Genomic DNA, 16,846 nt, shown 5'->3' with positions numbered 1-16,846 from the left:
CCTCCAGTTGGAGCATTGCAGGAAATTAAACATGTGGCTTTCAGGTATCCATTGCAAGCTACCTTTGGAAGAAAGGGTGGGATATAAATTCAATAAGTAAATTAAAAAACACCTGATAGTGACTGGTTTGTGTCATTGCTGCTACCAGTCAAGCCGGTCAGGAAGGGCATTGGTTTAAAAGGGGAGTTTGCTAAGGGCCCCCTCAAACTTGGAACTAGTCCAGGAACAAACAGGTGTGTTATTCTTTCTTAAAAACTATTGGATTCAAAAATAACTTTATAAATATTTTTAAAAGAACTCTTTTTAACCTACAAACATGTGCAGCTTTAGCTAATTAATCAATCAAAACAAATCAACTCAAGTAAAAATTGTTTACTCAGCTTATACCCTTATAAAAACCCATTCTGATTCTTGTAGCACTTTCTCCACATGCATTTGTATATTTGGGTTGCTGTTCCACTGTTTATATGTTGTCTTTCTCTTTTTTGCTTATTCGCCAGTGCATTTCCAATTAGACAACACTATATCACATATTAGGAGATGTAATTACTGCTGCTGATTGAGTGAGACAATTTATACCATCAGCAATCAATAATGATGAACAAATTAGATAGCAATGCGCATGCTGAACTGAGTAATGCTGAGCGACATTAATCCTGCTATTCTGGAGAACAGAAGTTCATCTGTTTGAATATATACAGAACTTCTCAGCAGCTTCTTAATTAATAGTCTGCTGCCATATGGATAAAAGGGGCTTAAAAAGCACGTGGGTGTTATTCTGTTGTTTTCCTCTTTCTCTTGAGAAAATGCACAAGTTGTCAATTGCACAGATTAAAATAAGGCCTATTGCAGTTATATGTCACTGAGCTTCTATAATCCTGGACATAACACCTCACAGATAAATGCTAACTTCACTTTACGTACTTTTTGCCTGCAGCAACTACTTATTAAACACTTCGCTTTACCTAAGCACATTTGTATTGCTACATTAATGAATACTACTGTTAATTTTTTAAAAAGCTCATGGAAGGGAGTTAAAATGGGAGAGAAAGAAAGAAAGAAAGACATACCAACAAAAGGTCTCAAGTATTTTCCCCGTTTTCTTGAGCATCTTATCTTTAGACAAATTTGCTTTTCCCAGATCATTTATGCTGCTGTGAGAAGAATATAATGGGGATAGATATTGGGTGCATGGTATTGCACACCTATACACACACACCATCCAGGTGGGGCGTCTTACTCCTGGTGTTACAAGGTAGGTCAATCTTTCCGGTCATGCAATCTCATTAGGACCTGAGTGACATCCATCCTTCCCTCTGGGATCCAGCCAACAAAGTATTAAAAGCACGAACTGCAGACTATTTTGTGCCAAGATCTGTCTCATCAAACACAAGTAGGTACACACATAACAAGCAAAAAAACCCAATAAGCACTTGTATGTTTGTCACATTGCTCATAGAAACTAGGAAATGAGTAAATAAACATAATTAGAATTGGAAGTATTAGTCTTATAAATAATCAGGGTTTTTGCAGTATAGCCTCATTAAAATGATAGCAGGCTTGTTATTTTAATGTATGAGGACCGCAAATACATTGCAATAAGGGGATATAAAACTCTGAAATATGTAAATGCTCAATTACCAGTCTCACACCATAGCTCAATGGCAGAACACAAGCTTTCCATCGAAAAGGTCCCTGGTTCAAACCCTGGCATCTCCTGAGATACAACCTGGAGAGTCACTACCGTATCAATGGCAGACAGTATTGTCTTGTTGGACCAATTGCCTCGGCATTAGGCAGCTTTCTATATAGCTAAGTAACTAAGTGTCCAATTGTTGGCATAATGCTAAATGGTTTCAGCACCAGCAAGAAAACGTATGGCATCTCTGAATGGAGTCTCAGAGCTGAGAATATATGGTACTTTTAAAAGTATGAGCAAAACCTAGGAGAAACACTTTGGGCTGCAGGGGTCAGCAAACTTTTTCAGCAGGGGGCCGGTCCACTGTCCCTCACACCTTGTGGGGGGCCGGACTATATTTTGAAAAAAAAAAATGAATTCCTATGCCCCCAAATAACCCAGAGATGCATTTTAAATAAAAGGACACATTTTACTCATGTAAAAACATGCTGATTCCCGGACCATCCGCAAGGCGATTGGGCCGCATCCGGCCCCCGGGCCTTAGTTTGGGAACCCTGGGGTATGTCATGTGCTTTAATGGATAGTGTGCACGAAGCCTGAAAGCAGATGCGCACCTTTCATTTAAAAGTTTAAACACCTGGCTTTCCCCAAAGTATAATGGGAACTGTAGCTCTGCAAGCAGCAACTACAGTTCCCAGGATTCATTGGAACCCATGTGTTTTAAGCATGTGTTGGATGTGCTTTAAATAGATGTTGTGGATCTGCCTGCTACACCAGTGCCAGGATAGACATTTTTTTAAAAACCTTATTTCTACCCTAACCATATTACTTCAAGATTTAGCAGCACAAATGGAGTCCGGCCGAGTCAGCCTATGTCATAATCATTTGAAACTGGAGGTTTTAGAAAGGGATAAATTGTGATAAGGCCTTCCCTCCTACTAGTCAGAGAAAGAGCTATATATGGGGAGGCTCCTCCGTCAGAGGAAGGCTCAGCAAGGTTACAGCGAGGCCACCCGGAGCCGCCGCCACCTGCGTCGCCCATGAGGTGATCAAAACAACAACACCCCCGCAGGCGACAGCCTGCGCAGGTTGCTACCTAGTCCCACCAACCCCGCGAGATATTAACCTCTCGCGAGCAAATAGATGCCATGCCAGTCGCTCTCAAGCACGTGATCATTTTTCGCTGGCTCTCCGCATAAGCCTATAATAAATTACTCTAACGGAAGTTGTGCATTCACTATAGTACTGGATTCTTCAGGTTCTCCCCTCTCCCGGGGTGGAAGTGAGAGTTGCTCACAGAAAACATTGTTAAAATCTGTTTTTATATATATTGTGGGAGGGTGTATATATTTTACTGCAAGTGGGACTGGGCGGTAGCTCTTCCCTCCCTCTGTGCAAAAGGCAGTACTGTACACTAACTCTTTCTAACAGGCGTTCTACTTCGCACGGGAGGAAATGCAGGGAAAATGAGACGAGCCTCGGCAAAGCAGTGGGAAGCGAGGCTGCTGCTTGCTTGCAAAGGAGCTCTCAGAATTTAAGATGAAAGGAGGTGGTGCGAAGGCGGGTGCTGCAACCTGAGGGATGCTTTGTATAGGAGAGCTTGGGCTAAAAAAAATCCAACCAGCTTTAACCTAACTGGCAATTATTGTCACTGCAGGGCTTCCGTAAGCCGCCTTTTCCTAGCCGCATTCCATATTCGGACTTTAAAAAGTTTCAGAAGCGATTACCAGTGGCAGGTTCAAATCCCCACTCGAACTATGACGTTTACTTGGGCCAGTCACGGCCTCGCAGTGCTGTTGGGAAGATAAATATCTCGACATCATTGGGAGTAAATATGGGATGAAATGTTAAAGCCAAATACTGTATTTTAAAAGCCAAACTTTTCTTTCTACACGAATAAGGCCGGAGTTCGAAAGAGCAGCGGTTTATCTGTTGCTTCATTACGAGAGTGCTGGGTGGGTATGGAAAATAACCGAGAAGTTCCCTCTTCAGACAGCGTGCTGCACTACTCTTCTTTTTTTTCTGTCTCTACGGCTCAGGCACACGGCAGAACGGAACGGCTTCCCTCCCTCACGTCACAGCGCTAGGTCCTCAGACCTGCAAGCCGCGCACGCGCAAGAGCTTCCGGATTCCATTGAGGGTGACGCCATTTCGCGGCTGCGGAAGTTCCTACGCTCCGCGCGGGGGCGGATGGGAAGGTCGTGGGTACTGTTGCTTCCGGCTTAGAAACTGGAAGGTGATTTCCCCCCTTCCTTCCTTCTCTCCCCCTCAAACCCCCTACCACGTCCCGGTTTCTGCGCTCCTCTGCGGTGCTCGCCGCCAAGCTCGGAGCCCCGCCCCCTCCGCTGGTCGCCCGGTAGTAGTGGGAGGCGGGGCTATGGACACGGAGTATTACGGTGGGGAACCGTCAGGTACAGTCGGAGGAGCGGGGAGGTTGTGCTCAGCTTGCCTTAAGTGGATGAAAGACTGAGTGGCTGGGGGATAGGGGGCCGGGCGCCCACGGGGGCAAGTAGAGTGCTGGTCGGGGACTCACAAAGGCGATGCTACTCTACTCTCAGTCACCCCTTTTGCGGTGCCTTTTCATGATAAAAACTCGCGTGTGCACGCACACACACAGCATAGCCTGTGGCCCATACAGTACGTAGCCTACGGCCCTTAACTTCCATGCAGTATACTATATTTGTGTTTTGCTCATAGCTGAGTCCCTATAGTCTCGTCACAGTCTTGCACCGATAGACCTGGTGCTGACAAACGCGCTCACAAATATTGCAGCTGCCTGCATCTGATTTGGATTGCCCCTCCAAATTGAGCCAAACAGGAGGAAGCCAATATCACCTTTAGACCTGGACCGTTACTTTTAGTTGTGTGAAACAGGATTGCCCTTTGTGGAGACTGGGTAGGCTGAGAGAACAAAAAGTACTTGTTTCAGCCCACTAGCAGTTTTCTCGCTGCTTCCTCCATTGCTTATCCTGTCAGTGGGCAAAAAAAAAAAAAAAAAACACAGTTTATGCAGTGCTTGATCCATGTGCACTTTGTTAACTGTGCATCTTTCTGGATGATCTGGTTGGTCTTCAGCTTACTATCTCCAGTTAGTTGGTATAGTGTATGTGTTCCACAAAATGATTCTGTAAGCCATAAGTAGCTCCCTGCAGAAACTGAAGGCTCTTAGCAATTTCTCCTGTCTCCGACTTGCATCCTTGTTTTACAGCGATACCGAAAATTGATTTGTGCTTAGGCACGGCTAGCAGAATACAAAATGCGTAAGTCTTTAATGAAGTACAAAGAGCATCCTTTCTCATATATATATATGTTTTGGCACATATTGATTGAATCCTAGCCTCTGTGTTTTAAAGGAATGTGTGCATCACATATGACCAGAGGTCTTGTTTATTTTTATTAGAGCATTGATACCCAAGCACAAAATGTAGACTGAATCAGCCCTCAGATGCTGAAACCCAGAGCGATCCTTGATATTTCAGAAAATGGGAATGTGCTTCCCTAGACAAGTTCTTTTAAAGCAATGTTTATTTCTATAGTCTAAAACGGGCATAGGCAAACTCAGTCCTCCAGATGTTTTGGGACTACAACTCCCATCATCCCTAGGTAACAGGACCAGGGGTCAGGGATTATGGGAATTGTAGTCTCAAAACATCTGGAGGTCCGAGTTTGCCTGTGCCTGGTCTAAAACAAGTGTGTTAATATTGAAACATATATCATGAAAGGTGGCTGCTAACTAGGATGGATGTGTTCTGCCTCCACTATTGGAGAGTGTGTGACTGAATACCTGTTACTGGGAATCACAAGTAGAATATGTGCTGTTACACTTAGGTGCTGCTTACGGGTTTCCAAGAGACATCCGGTTGGCCACTGTGAGAAAAGGATGTTGGATTAGATGGACCTTTGGCCTAATCCAGCAGGGCTTTTAGGTTTGGGATTTCTTTTCTTAAAGCAGTCACCACTTTTGATTTTACTTTGAGTCTTTTTAATTCTGTATTCATCTTTTTTTAGATTTTTTGTCCACAATAGGAAGGTTAATCAGTTCTGTCTTATGTTGTTTGCCACCTTAAAAGCTAAAGAGTATGGTGAATATAAAAATAATAGTAGCAGCCACTGAGATTGTTCAATTTGTTGCTAACTTCATAGAGACTTTTTGGCTTCATACTGGCCATCCTGATGTTACCTGATGCTAGATTTTTTGTATTTTAACAATACCTCAGAATTTGTGACATTGTTTGCAAGTATTTAAAGTTTTCGTTAAGCTTCATTCTGATCTAAAAACAAGTATCATGTTACAGATGATGGTGGAGCAACACCAGTGCAGGATGAACATGATTCAGGATCGGACATGGAAGAGAACGGAAATGAACAGCACTCTGGATCAGAGAATGGAAGCATAGGACAGCATTCAGAGGTAGTTGTGAAAGAGTTTCAAGAAATCCTGGTTATTATGCATAGGAGGAAAACATTTCTTAATAAATATAACTTACTAAATAAATGCTAATATAAATCCTTCATTTGAAACAGTCCTAAATACATTGGGTGGTATCCAGCTTTCTCATCCTGTCAGTGCAAGGATTGCTACTTGTGCAGTGGGAATTCCTCCCCCTCTGTGCTCCCTCTTCCATTCTCAAATCTGCTCCAGAGATTGGAGGAACCCTCAGAACAGAAAGAGGATAATGGTGGGGAGAAGTCCTGTTGTGCAAGTGTAAATCCTTGCACTGGGGGATGGTTACTTAACACTATTTAATACAACACTTTGCTTTGGTAGGAAACAAAGGACACCACTTTTTTGCAAGTGTTCACAGCTTTTTCAATAAAATTATCAAGAAAATGAAATTAATAATAATAATAATAATATCTGACAATTTTGCACAGATCCCCGAAATGCATTTATTTGCATTGTATCATGCAATGTAGTGATGCTTCTTATACATTTAAAAATATGGTGGTTAACACAGGTATTGTAAAATAGAAAAAGAATTTGGTTTGTTGGAAGAGAAGCCAGATAGAAAAACAGACATGTGTGAACTGTTTCCATCATCTTAAAAATGTTTTTCATAGTTACATTCAAGCTTTTTTTCATCTTAAATTTGCCTTTTTGTGGCTTTCCTGGAATTACTTGTTTTTTTCCAGAATGAACTTAGTGATGGAGAAGATGACAGACAAACTACAGAACACCCCATGACAGACTCTGAAAACGAAGATACTCCAAGGCAGAAACATAGTGATTCTGAAAACGAGGATGCTCCAAATGATAATGACAGTGACTCAGAAAATGAAGGTACTCATAGAGGTAAAGACAGTGATTCTGATAATGAGGATCGCCCAGTTCACCATGCCAGTGACTCTGAGAATGAAGATGCTGTAAATAACCAGGCCAGTGATTCTGAGACTGATGAGCCTCCTAAAGGCCATGGTAGCGATTCTGAAAATGAGGAACCCCAGAAGCCCTTGGCCAGTGATTCTGAAAATGAGGAACCCCAGAAGCCTTTGGCCAGTGATTCTGAAAATGAGGAACCCCAGAAGCCCTTGGCCAGTGATTCTGAAAATGAGGAATCTCACAAAGATCATACGAGTGACCTAGAAAATGAGGAGCCACAGAAACGTCCAGCCAGCGACTCAGAAAATGAAGAGCATCAAAAATCGCATGAGAGTGATTCAGAGAATGAAGTAGCTCCAAAACCTCTTGCCAGTGACTCTGAAAATGAGGAGCCAAAGGTTCAGCCCAGTGACTCTGAAACTGAAGATATTACCAGAAACAAACCAGAAACAGAGACCGGTGATAGCAACAAAGAAAATAAAGAGGAGGAGGAGGAAACAGAGAATGGTGCTCAGCTTTCAGACAATGAGCAACTAGGAAAAAGGCTTAAGGACTCTGACAGCGAGGAAGAAGACAGTCCTAAAAAACAGAAGCTAGTAGACAGTGATGAGGAAGAAGGGAAAGAAGAGGAAAAATTGACAAAGAGGAAAGCTACTGTCCTCTCTGATAGTGAGGATGATGAAAAAACACGTAAGGAAATACTAATTTTAGACCCCTTGATTGTACTGGTTGAATCCCAAAAGAATGCATGAGTGGACTTCATTGAAAAGGTGGTGCTTGTTCTCTGATGGCTCATTCACACCTGCAGTCGCCACTTGCATCATTGGTCCTCCAAGTGATGAATATGCATATGTGAAATAGCTTAAGGATGGTGGTCGAGTTTATTTCTAGTCCATGCCACTTGGTGTATGTCTTAGTTCCTGAGTTCATTCTGTCCCATTTATATTGCAGTTATTTTGCCCTAAAATATATATTAGAGAATGTTGCTTAATTTTACAAGGTGATCCGAAGTCTGCCTTTAAAAAATGTTTTTTATTTAAAAAGTTAATTAAAAAACCCAGCAATGACAGTACAAAATACACAATTCACAATGTGCCTTTGAACAAAATGCTCCTGGGACATGATGACATGCTACCCTCTCAGGGACATTGCGTGCAGAAAATAGATGAGTGCCCCATGGACCTGTACAGTTTCCCTGCAACAGATTTCATGTCATGTCCCTTTCAGAGACACTGCTACAGAAGTGATATTCCAGCCTTGGCAGGATTTTGGATTAGATTATTTTTGAAGTCCCTTCAAACTGGATTTCTGATAATGATATTCATACTAAATCAGACAAATATATGGGGGAAATGTGCTGTAACATTTACATTAGCCCAAAGCCATAGCAAAAAAATTGCAAAATGATAAAACAAGGGCACGAAAGAAGTTGATGCCAGACACAGCAATTAATATCCAGAAGTAAGTAATATGTGTCTATTTATGTTAGAACTTAATTTGGAGGACTTTCCCAAAATAATAAATTATGTCAGTTTACCAAGCAGACCTTGAACCAGTTTGGCACCTGAAGCTTCCACCTTCTTTCCTTTTTACCTAATTGGATCAAGAACTGAGAGGGGAAATTGCTTCCCAGGCTGGTGCAGGGAAGAGGTTCAGGCCTACTACAGCAGGCATCCCCAAACTTCGGCCCTCCAGATGTTTTGGACTACAATTCCCATCTTCCCTGACCACTGGTCCTGTTAGCTAGGGATCATGGGAGTTGTAGGCCAAAACATCTGGAGGGCCGCAGTTTGGGGATGCCTGTACTACAGTCACATGACCGGAGCAGCACCGGCTCAGCATCCACTGGATCATGTGCTGGATCTGCATCTGAACAGCCTCGTTTCATGAGCTTTTGCTGGCTATTGCCCTTTGGGGTGGACAGATTGAGGCTCCTCATCAGCAGGGATGAACAGAGGGACACCTCTGCTCCACCCAAACCCCCTCTAGTACAATGAATCAGAGCTTTGCTTTGCTGTATTAGTCTGGCAAGGAGAAGAAAGGGAGGGAGGCACTGAAGTAGAGTGTGCAAGTTTTCCTTTGGTGTTTGCATTTGGCAGTATTTTAAGAACTGTGATTGATTGTACCTTCATCCAGGAACCTATATTAGGTTATTGATTCCATATTGGTGATACATGAGTCTTAAGATAGGCTCTCTGAAGTGTAATTGGAAGCTGATTGAGTCCAAAACCAAGTTCTAGAGGAAACAGATTGCTTCATAAAATTATTGTGACCGCTAAGTAAGAGATATGTAGTACATCTATGAAGGTATGTTTAGCCTCAGGCTTATTATATGATTATTATATATTTGCAAAGCTGAGGTTGTTGACTACTAACAACTTCTTTGAATGATATGTGAAGGAGACTTTCCCCTCTGCAAGTGCTAACTGTTTTTGGCTCAATTATTGATGCACTTCTTACTTTGTTCACCTATGTTAGCAGCTGCAAAAAAAAGCCGCATAATCTCAGATGAAGAATCTGATAGTGATGCTGCATCAGAGAAATACGAGAAGCAAAAGAAACCTCTAGCGTCCGATAGCGAGGATGAGGGTGACAAGGCTGACGATGGAAAGAAGAAAGAAGAGAAGGATCTTTTTGGGAGTGACAGTGAGTCAGGAAATGAGCAAGAGTAAGTGTCTGTCAAGTAACAGAGTGATACGCTTAGGGCAGCAGTGGATGGGACATGTATGTTACATGAAACAAAGTTGATAAACTGGGTGGGGAAGAGGAATGCAGTTGCTGGAGTTAAGGTTATAGGGAATTAATAAGAAAAACAGCATATTTTTCTTGCAGAAACCTTATTGCAGATATCTTTGGAGAATCTGGAGATGAAGAAGAGGAAGAATTTACAGTAAGTATGTTGAGAACATGGCTTTTTCCTTGTCTTTCCCATCCTCCCACCTTTTTTAAGGCTTCCTTGCCTATACAGTATCCATTTAGTAGACCTTGTATTCTATTGTTGCTGAATTAAATTTCACCACTTCATCAGCCCTACTATGTGTTGGATGCAATGTAGACATCCTTAGCAGGTTGGAAAGAGTGGCCTGGTTAAATGGTAATAGAAATTTTGAGAACTATCAAAAGGCTTATATGTACATTGTGGCAGAGCTGTATTGGGTTGCATTGACTTGTATTGCCTTTGTAACTAAAGGGATTTAACCAGGAGGATTTGGAGGAAGAGAAAGGAGAAAGGAAAGGAGCAGCTGACGATTCAGACTCTGATGACAATATCAAAAGAGGAAAGCAGTAAGTGTTTATTGTGATTGTTACAAGAAACCAGATTTGAATTGTATGCATATTTGCCTTAAAATATTTATATATATTTTTGTATTGTATTACATTTATATCCTGCCATTCCCCTGAGAAGTTCGAGAACATACATTGCCCCCCCCACCTGCACCCCATATTATCCTCACAGTAGCCTTCTATACTAGATTAGACACAGAGATTTCAACACCACTTGTAGGCTGTTGCTTTGAAATGTCTTCAAATGTCTTTGAAATGTCTAAGGCGTTCGACAACCAAGGTACGACTGTAATGGCCTACAAGCAGATAAACTGCTTGTGTCGCTGCTGTTTTAATTGACTAAAGTGACTTTGACACGTACACTCGTAAGGCTACAGGTTAGCTAGTTCCAATCTGAATTCATTGAAACCTTCTGCATTACAGCATGGACTTCATGTCAGATTTTGACATGATGTTACAACGGAAAAAGAGCATGAGTGGCAAACGCCGGCGCAACCGTGATGGCGGGACATTCATTAGCGATGCTGACGATGTAGTCAGCGCTATGATCGTGAAGATGAATGAAGCAGCAGAGGTACGTTCCTTGCATTCAAGGCTCTATTCACTCAAAAGAAACTCTAGGTTATGGGAAGCAATTCCTTTTGCAGGAGTGGCAATGAACAATTTGAGCTGAATGTTTCTAAATGCTGAAGTTTTCATCTGCAAATACTGAAAGTCCTTCTTATGTACAAAGCACCATTATGAGGAAAACCTGACACTTTTGTCATGAAACAACTGCAGTGAGATAAGGTGTCAGGACTGTGCATTGTAACCAAACAATCATACTGTTCTCAAGACTCAAATATAACATGTGTATAATCGCTAAGATTTTTATTTAAGGCCATGGCACCAGGCAGACAAAAAGGCCAATGGATTTTATACAAATGAAATTACTTCCTTGGTTTGCTTATTCCTAGTTATTCTGCTAGAGGAGAATAATCAGGCTGCTTTACAAGTCTTCTGAACTGGGATTTTGAGTGTTCTGCCTTTTTTCTGCTTATTTTTTAATTACATCTATAACTTCCTGCAGGAGGATAGGCAGCTGAATACACAGAAGAAACCAGCACTAAAAAAGTTAACTTTGCTGCCAATTGTTGTTATGCACCTTAAAAAGTGAGTAAAAGCTCATCTAAATTATTTTTCCACATGATGGGAAAGAGGGAGCTTGATGTGTTTCTAGGGCTACTATTTCCATGTCAAAATGTCTCTTGTATTCGTTTTAGAACAGGAACGTTTGTGGGGTTGATGAATTGCCAAAAAGGTATTCTCATTCCTGCTTCTGATAGATTTCAATTTGAATTTCCAGGCAGGACCTGAAAGAAACTTTCATTGACAGTGGTGTGATGTCTGCCATCAAAGAGTGGCTTTCCCCACTACCAGACCGGAGTCTACCAGCACTGAAAATTCGCGAGGAGCTTCTGAAGATTCTGCAAGAGGTTAGTTTCTAATACCTAGCTTGTAGAATCAGCATTACTGATTCAGTTCTATGCCTTTGTGACAGGTTTCTGAGAGAGGATAGATGAATAGCCCCATATGAGGAAGGTATTTGTACGTATCAGTAAGATGAATGGTACTGCAACAATAGCATCCAAGTGTCCACAGACGTGTTTTCATTCTAAATCCAATTTTAAAATGAAACTGCTCTAAAAGGTATAAAACCAATGTATAAAAGCAGTTAAGAAGAAACAGAGAAAGCTGAAGCTCCTGCAGAAGTAGGACTTCCTAGTATTGAAATATTCCCAGTAGATTGAAATTCTCAAGTTTACCTGGGAAACTTGTCCCACTCTTTCTTACTATTTAAAAAACAGTTTGCAGGTATTTAAGTCCACTTTGCTGAAATGTTTGCATCCTATGTACAGAATGCAGTCTTCAATTCTCAAGGTTTAGTAGGTGATGGTTTCCCATGTGTCTATGTCTTCAGTTGCCTAGTGTAAGCCAAGAGACCTTAAAGCACAGTGGGATTGGACGGGCAGTGATGTATCTCTACAAACACCCTAAGGAGTCACGACCCAACAAGGACATGGCAGGGAAGCTAATTAGTAAGTAAACATTGGCTTTCATGAGATGCACTGCACAGCCGTCTCATACTTCAACATTTGCAGTTCACAGTCAGCATCCCTCCCTGTTAAGTGTGTATGTGATACAAAAACCTGCAACCTTATACAAGACTATCCATGGTGCCGTATGAAGGCTATATTTATTTTTCAAAGCTTGTGTATCTCCTAGATTCTTTATCTTTCACTTCTTCATTAATAGTATATTGCAGTTAAGGGAGATGGGTATGGCTTTAATGTAACTTTTGTCCTAACTAAAGTTAAACTTAAGGCAAATTAAGTACAAGGGGCCTGACAGCAACAAGTGTGTATATGTTTAAAATGTTTATATTCTTATCTGTTCCAGTTATCATTTTTGCTTATTGATTCGTATCTTTAAATATGGTATGATGAGGAACCTTTGGCCCCCAAACTCAGCCACACCCAGAATAGTCAGGGGTCAGACATGATGAAATCTGTAGTCCATCTGGAGGGCCACAAGTTTCCCATAAATGCTAACTTAAAGTTCCTGTTTCTTCAGGCTACATTTTAGACTGTTAATCTTAAGTATATTGATGAACAGAGTGGGTGTTAAACTTCAGATACGGTGCATATTTTTTTTCTTTCCCAAATTTAGCCACTTATTAGGTCTAGAAACACTGCTTTAAAATGGAAACCAGAATTCTGGAGTTTGTAGGCTGAACAAAGATAGTTAGAGAACCCATTCACCCACCCTGTATATCTTAAATGGGCTCAGTATCTGTGCTAAATATTGAGCAGTGCAATTGAAAACCTAAGGCAAAATCGCCTGTTGGATAGTAAGAGCTCCTTGCAGGAGGAGGAGGAGTATTTCTGAGAGTGCAGTGCTGCTGTTTGTACATTCACTTTTTGTTTTTTATTTTAAAAACAACAGATGAGTGGTCTCGGCCAATTTTTGGTCTAACATCAAACTACAAGGGAATGACCAGAGAAGAAAGAGAGCAGAGGGATCTGGAGCAGATGCCACAGCGAAGGAGGTTGAGCAGGTATCCTGAGCAATATTCTGCACTGCTAACTTTATAGCATAGGCTGATTTTCTTTCACACTTTGGACTCCATTCCCTGGAGTGTTTGGAATCTTAGCTGGTAGAGAGTCTTGCTTTTTTGTTTATTTTTACTGAATTTTATGAATACCTATTCGTTTATAAATACTTACTAAATTATCTCAATTTGTGTGATTGTGTGAATTTGGTGGTGATTGTGTTGATGATAATAATTCTCCCGTAAAACAAAATCTCTTTGTCTTTACAGCTCTGGTGGTCAAACACCCCGCAGGGACTTGGAAAAAGTATTAACAGGGGAGGAAAAGTAAGTCTATTCTTTTTTGCCATTTTAGTATCTCTAGACTTTTATTTTGCAGTTCTCAATACAGAGAAGCTTTGAGCTTTAAGTTGGGTGGAGCTGGAAGAAGAATAGAGAATGATTTGAGAGAAGAGATGCAAATAGCAATCTCATGTTACTTAGCAACATCTCTTGTCTTATTTCTTCAGAGCTCTAAGGCCTGGCGATCCAGGATTTTGTGCTCGTGCAAGAGTTCCAATGCCCTCCAACAAGGATTATGTGGTCAGACCCAAGTGGAATGTGGAAATGGAATCTTCTAGGGTAAGTGATTGAGAAGAAAGGAAATAAGTTTCTTCTGCAACATTGTGCCCAGAACAGTTCCACTATCCTGTCCAAAGACACTACATGAAAATCTGTTTAATGTCTCAAAATACTACTGGAAAGAGTTGAACATTCATTGTTGCTGGTAGTAAGATCCAGCAGTTCTATATTGATCTGGTTATGTGTAGTCTTGGACCCAGCAGCAAGAAGCAATATTCCTCAATACAATCCTTTACTTCAACCCACAATATTTTTCTGCACTACGTTCCCCCCTAATAGTCTGAGGATTATGAAGTCAATAGGTTTCCATCCTCCAATCATGCTTTACAACATGGCACTGGATAAAGTCCATGTTGTTTATTTGCAAACTTAGACAAAGGAAGAGAGCAGTTGCTTAAATGTATTGACATTTTCTATTATTAATTGCTAGTCCTTTGACTGAGATGTTGTTTCTAGCCCGGGACTGTAAAGAAAGGTATTAGTCGGTTGGAAAAACACAAGAGGAAGTTTGCTGAACAGAAACGACTCAGCAAAGTACATCGAGCTGTCAAATTCAGCATTGAAGGCAACAGGATGCCCTTATAGCCCTGTAATTCTGCTTACCCCAGGTCTGAGAGGTATCCAGAAAGGATGTGTGAACAATGCATGTGCTTTAGCTGTTGTCAGTGTGTACTGTCAGACAAAGCAGCATGTCTCCACTAACTATAGCCTAGGAAACTTTATCCTTCTGGCACTGTGATTCACAGAGCAAGTCAGGGAAAAAAGCTTTAATGTGCTAATTTAAGTTTTCACAACTGCATGATCTACTAAAATAGGGAAATCACGTCATCAAAGATCATACCCCCCCCCTCCAGCAAAAAAAGTGAGCGAGCATTAAAAAATTACTCAAAGGGTACAAAGTCCCATCACATTTTAAAGCATGACTAATCTTCCCTAGGGATACCTAAGATAATTTCAATACTCTAGTCCACCGCAAGTTGAAGCATGAATATCTAATTTAAGTGTGCATATAGTACAATTAGACCACTTTGGGATATGAAGATGACAAATTGTGTAAACTTGCATTGCTGTTTTAATGCACGTAGATGCATAGCTGCCAAGTTATCCCTTTTTTAAAGGGATTTTCCCTTATGCTGAATAGGCTTCCTCGCGAGAAAAGGGAAAACTTGGCAGCTATGTAGATGACAGGAGAAACATGAAGTGTACTTGCTGACTTTCACCGAGTCCATATAATAAATGGGGAAAGATGATCATCTAGTTTTCATTAGTTAAATTTGAAAGTGACTGTGGTCAGTGATCGAGATGAAAAGTTTTCTGTTTCATAAGCTTATTAGCATCAGTGAATGGGAAATTGCAAATGCAGTGGGCAGTATCCAGCTAACTAATTGTATTTCAAACCAGGGCATCAGATAATTTTCTGATGCAAACTGAAAATTACACTTCAGTATTTTCTTGGAAATCATGATCACTGACTTCGTGACATTGGACAGAATGCTGTCTATTACTACCTGTAAGACATTACTGCCTATAAGAGAAGAACCGTAAAGCATGTAGCATTCTGAAATATGCTACAGAAATAACCAAACTTTAATATTTGGAGAGAAATGTTTAGAGAGATGGATGCCATAGCAATAATGATAGATGGTTATTTTTAGATTTTGTAAGCCATTTTGAGAAATACTTTTTTGGAGGGCAAAAGTTAGATATATATGTTTGTATAAATAAATAACAGAGGGCATAAAATGGGAGAGTTGCTGAGTTCACATTGTAATCATTGCTTTTTTTATTTAAAAAATGGATGCTGGGGCTCAACCTTTCCTGGTTGGCCTAAACATGGAAATATTTTTTTTCCAGATGTGTTAAAGCATGGGTAGGCAATCTAAGGCCTGGGGGCTGGATCCGGCCCAATCACCTTCTCAATCCGGCCCGCGGACAGTCCGGGAATCAGCGTGTTTTTACATTAGTAGAATATGTGCTTTTATTTAAAATGCATCTCTGGATTATTTGTGGGGCATAGGAATTCGTTCTCCTCGCCCCCCCTAAAAATATAGTTCGGCCCCGCACAAAGTCTGAGGGATAGTGGACCCGCCCCCTGCTGAAAATGTTTGCTGACCCCTGGGTTAAAGGATAGTTATAGGGGCTGATGGTAGTTATAGTTCAAAACATCTGGAGGCACCAGGTTGGCAGAGCCTGGAATAGAGAGTGCATATCCCTGTTACAGTCTTGGTTTGAAAATATGCTGTTGGAATCTCCTGTGGCTTTACCAGCTTCTGTATAGAAGGATTGCAGTTGATGGAAGAGTTTGGTGTGCATGTTTTGTCCTCTTTGAAAAAAGCAAATCTGGAATTCCTGCCTCTTCATAAAAGTAAGCCTAAATTTTCTTTTAAGTTCCAGACAAGCTCCAAGAAAGGGGTCAGCCGCTTGGACAAACAGATGCGGAAGTTCACAGACATCAGGAAAAAAAGCAGAACGTCCCATGCTGTGAAAATCAGCATTGAAGGCAATAAAATGCCATTGTGACTCCATCCAAGAAGGATATTCTCTGAATACTGCTGTGAGAAGTGCACCTAACAGACTCTTAGAAAGATGTCTACATTTTTTAAAACGAACTCTGGGTTTTTTAAAAGTGTATCTTCAGATTGTTGGTTCAGATGGTAGTAATACATGTTGGCGGAGGGTTGTGAACCCTGGATGTTGTTCATTATGATTGTATTTAACCTGGTATCTTGTGTCCTTTGTACAGATGAAAGCTTGTATTGCTACAGACCTCAGACATTAAAATCTTTCTGATGTGTGGGGCTGTGTGGTGCTTGGGTGCAATGAATGTATATTTAGAAGGTTCAGCACAAGTTGCTGAATCCTGCAGGTGGATAGGTGTGACTACAGTATT

General features: G+C 41.0%; 1 protein-coding gene across 7 annotated transcripts; it reads left to right on the top strand.

Annotated features, from left to right (window-relative positions):
• Positions 1 to 3,768: 3,768 nt before the first annotated feature.
• Positions 3,769 to 16,782, top strand: IWS1 (interacts with SUPT6H, CTD assembly factor 1). Of its 7 annotated transcripts, none has more exons than XM_035132781.2 (15): positions 3,818 to 3,875; positions 4,848 to 4,899; positions 5,935 to 6,050; positions 6,773 to 7,649; positions 9,438 to 9,627; positions 9,792 to 9,849; positions 10,150 to 10,244; positions 10,668 to 10,818; positions 11,314 to 11,396; positions 11,590 to 11,719; positions 12,205 to 12,322; positions 13,230 to 13,341; positions 13,606 to 13,662; positions 13,845 to 13,956; positions 16,345 to 16,782. In XM_035132781.2, the coding sequence occupies exons 2-15, from the start codon at positions 4,896 to 4,898 to the stop codon at positions 16,474 to 16,476; spliced, it is 2,235 nt and encodes a 744-aa protein (XP_034988672.1). In that variant the 5' UTR covers positions 3,818 to 3,875; positions 4,848 to 4,895; the 3' UTR covers positions 16,477 to 16,782. The 7 variants fall into 7 exon arrangements, with proteins under 7 accessions (XP_034988674.1, XP_034988672.1, XP_034988669.1 ...); XM_035132778.2 differs by lacking the exons at positions 3,818 to 3,875; positions 4,848 to 4,899 and adding exons at positions 3,882 to 4,050; positions 14,413 to 14,564 and having other exon boundaries at positions 16,345 to 16,483; XM_035132777.2 differs by lacking the exons at positions 3,818 to 3,875; positions 4,848 to 4,899 and adding exons at positions 3,882 to 4,050; positions 14,413 to 14,573 and having other exon boundaries at positions 16,345 to 16,480.
• The last annotated feature ends 64 nt before the right edge of the window (positions 16,783 to 16,846 follow it).

The sequence above is a fragment of the Zootoca vivipara genome, chromosome 5 (genome assembly GCF_963506605.1).
Source record: "Zootoca vivipara chromosome 5, rZooViv1.1, whole genome shotgun sequence".
NCBI classification, from domain to species: Eukaryota; Metazoa; Chordata; class Lepidosauria; order Squamata; family Lacertidae; genus Zootoca; species Zootoca vivipara.
The sequence above is the reverse complement of the archived record's forward strand: the minus strand, read 5'-3'. Positions and strand labels throughout refer to the sequence as shown.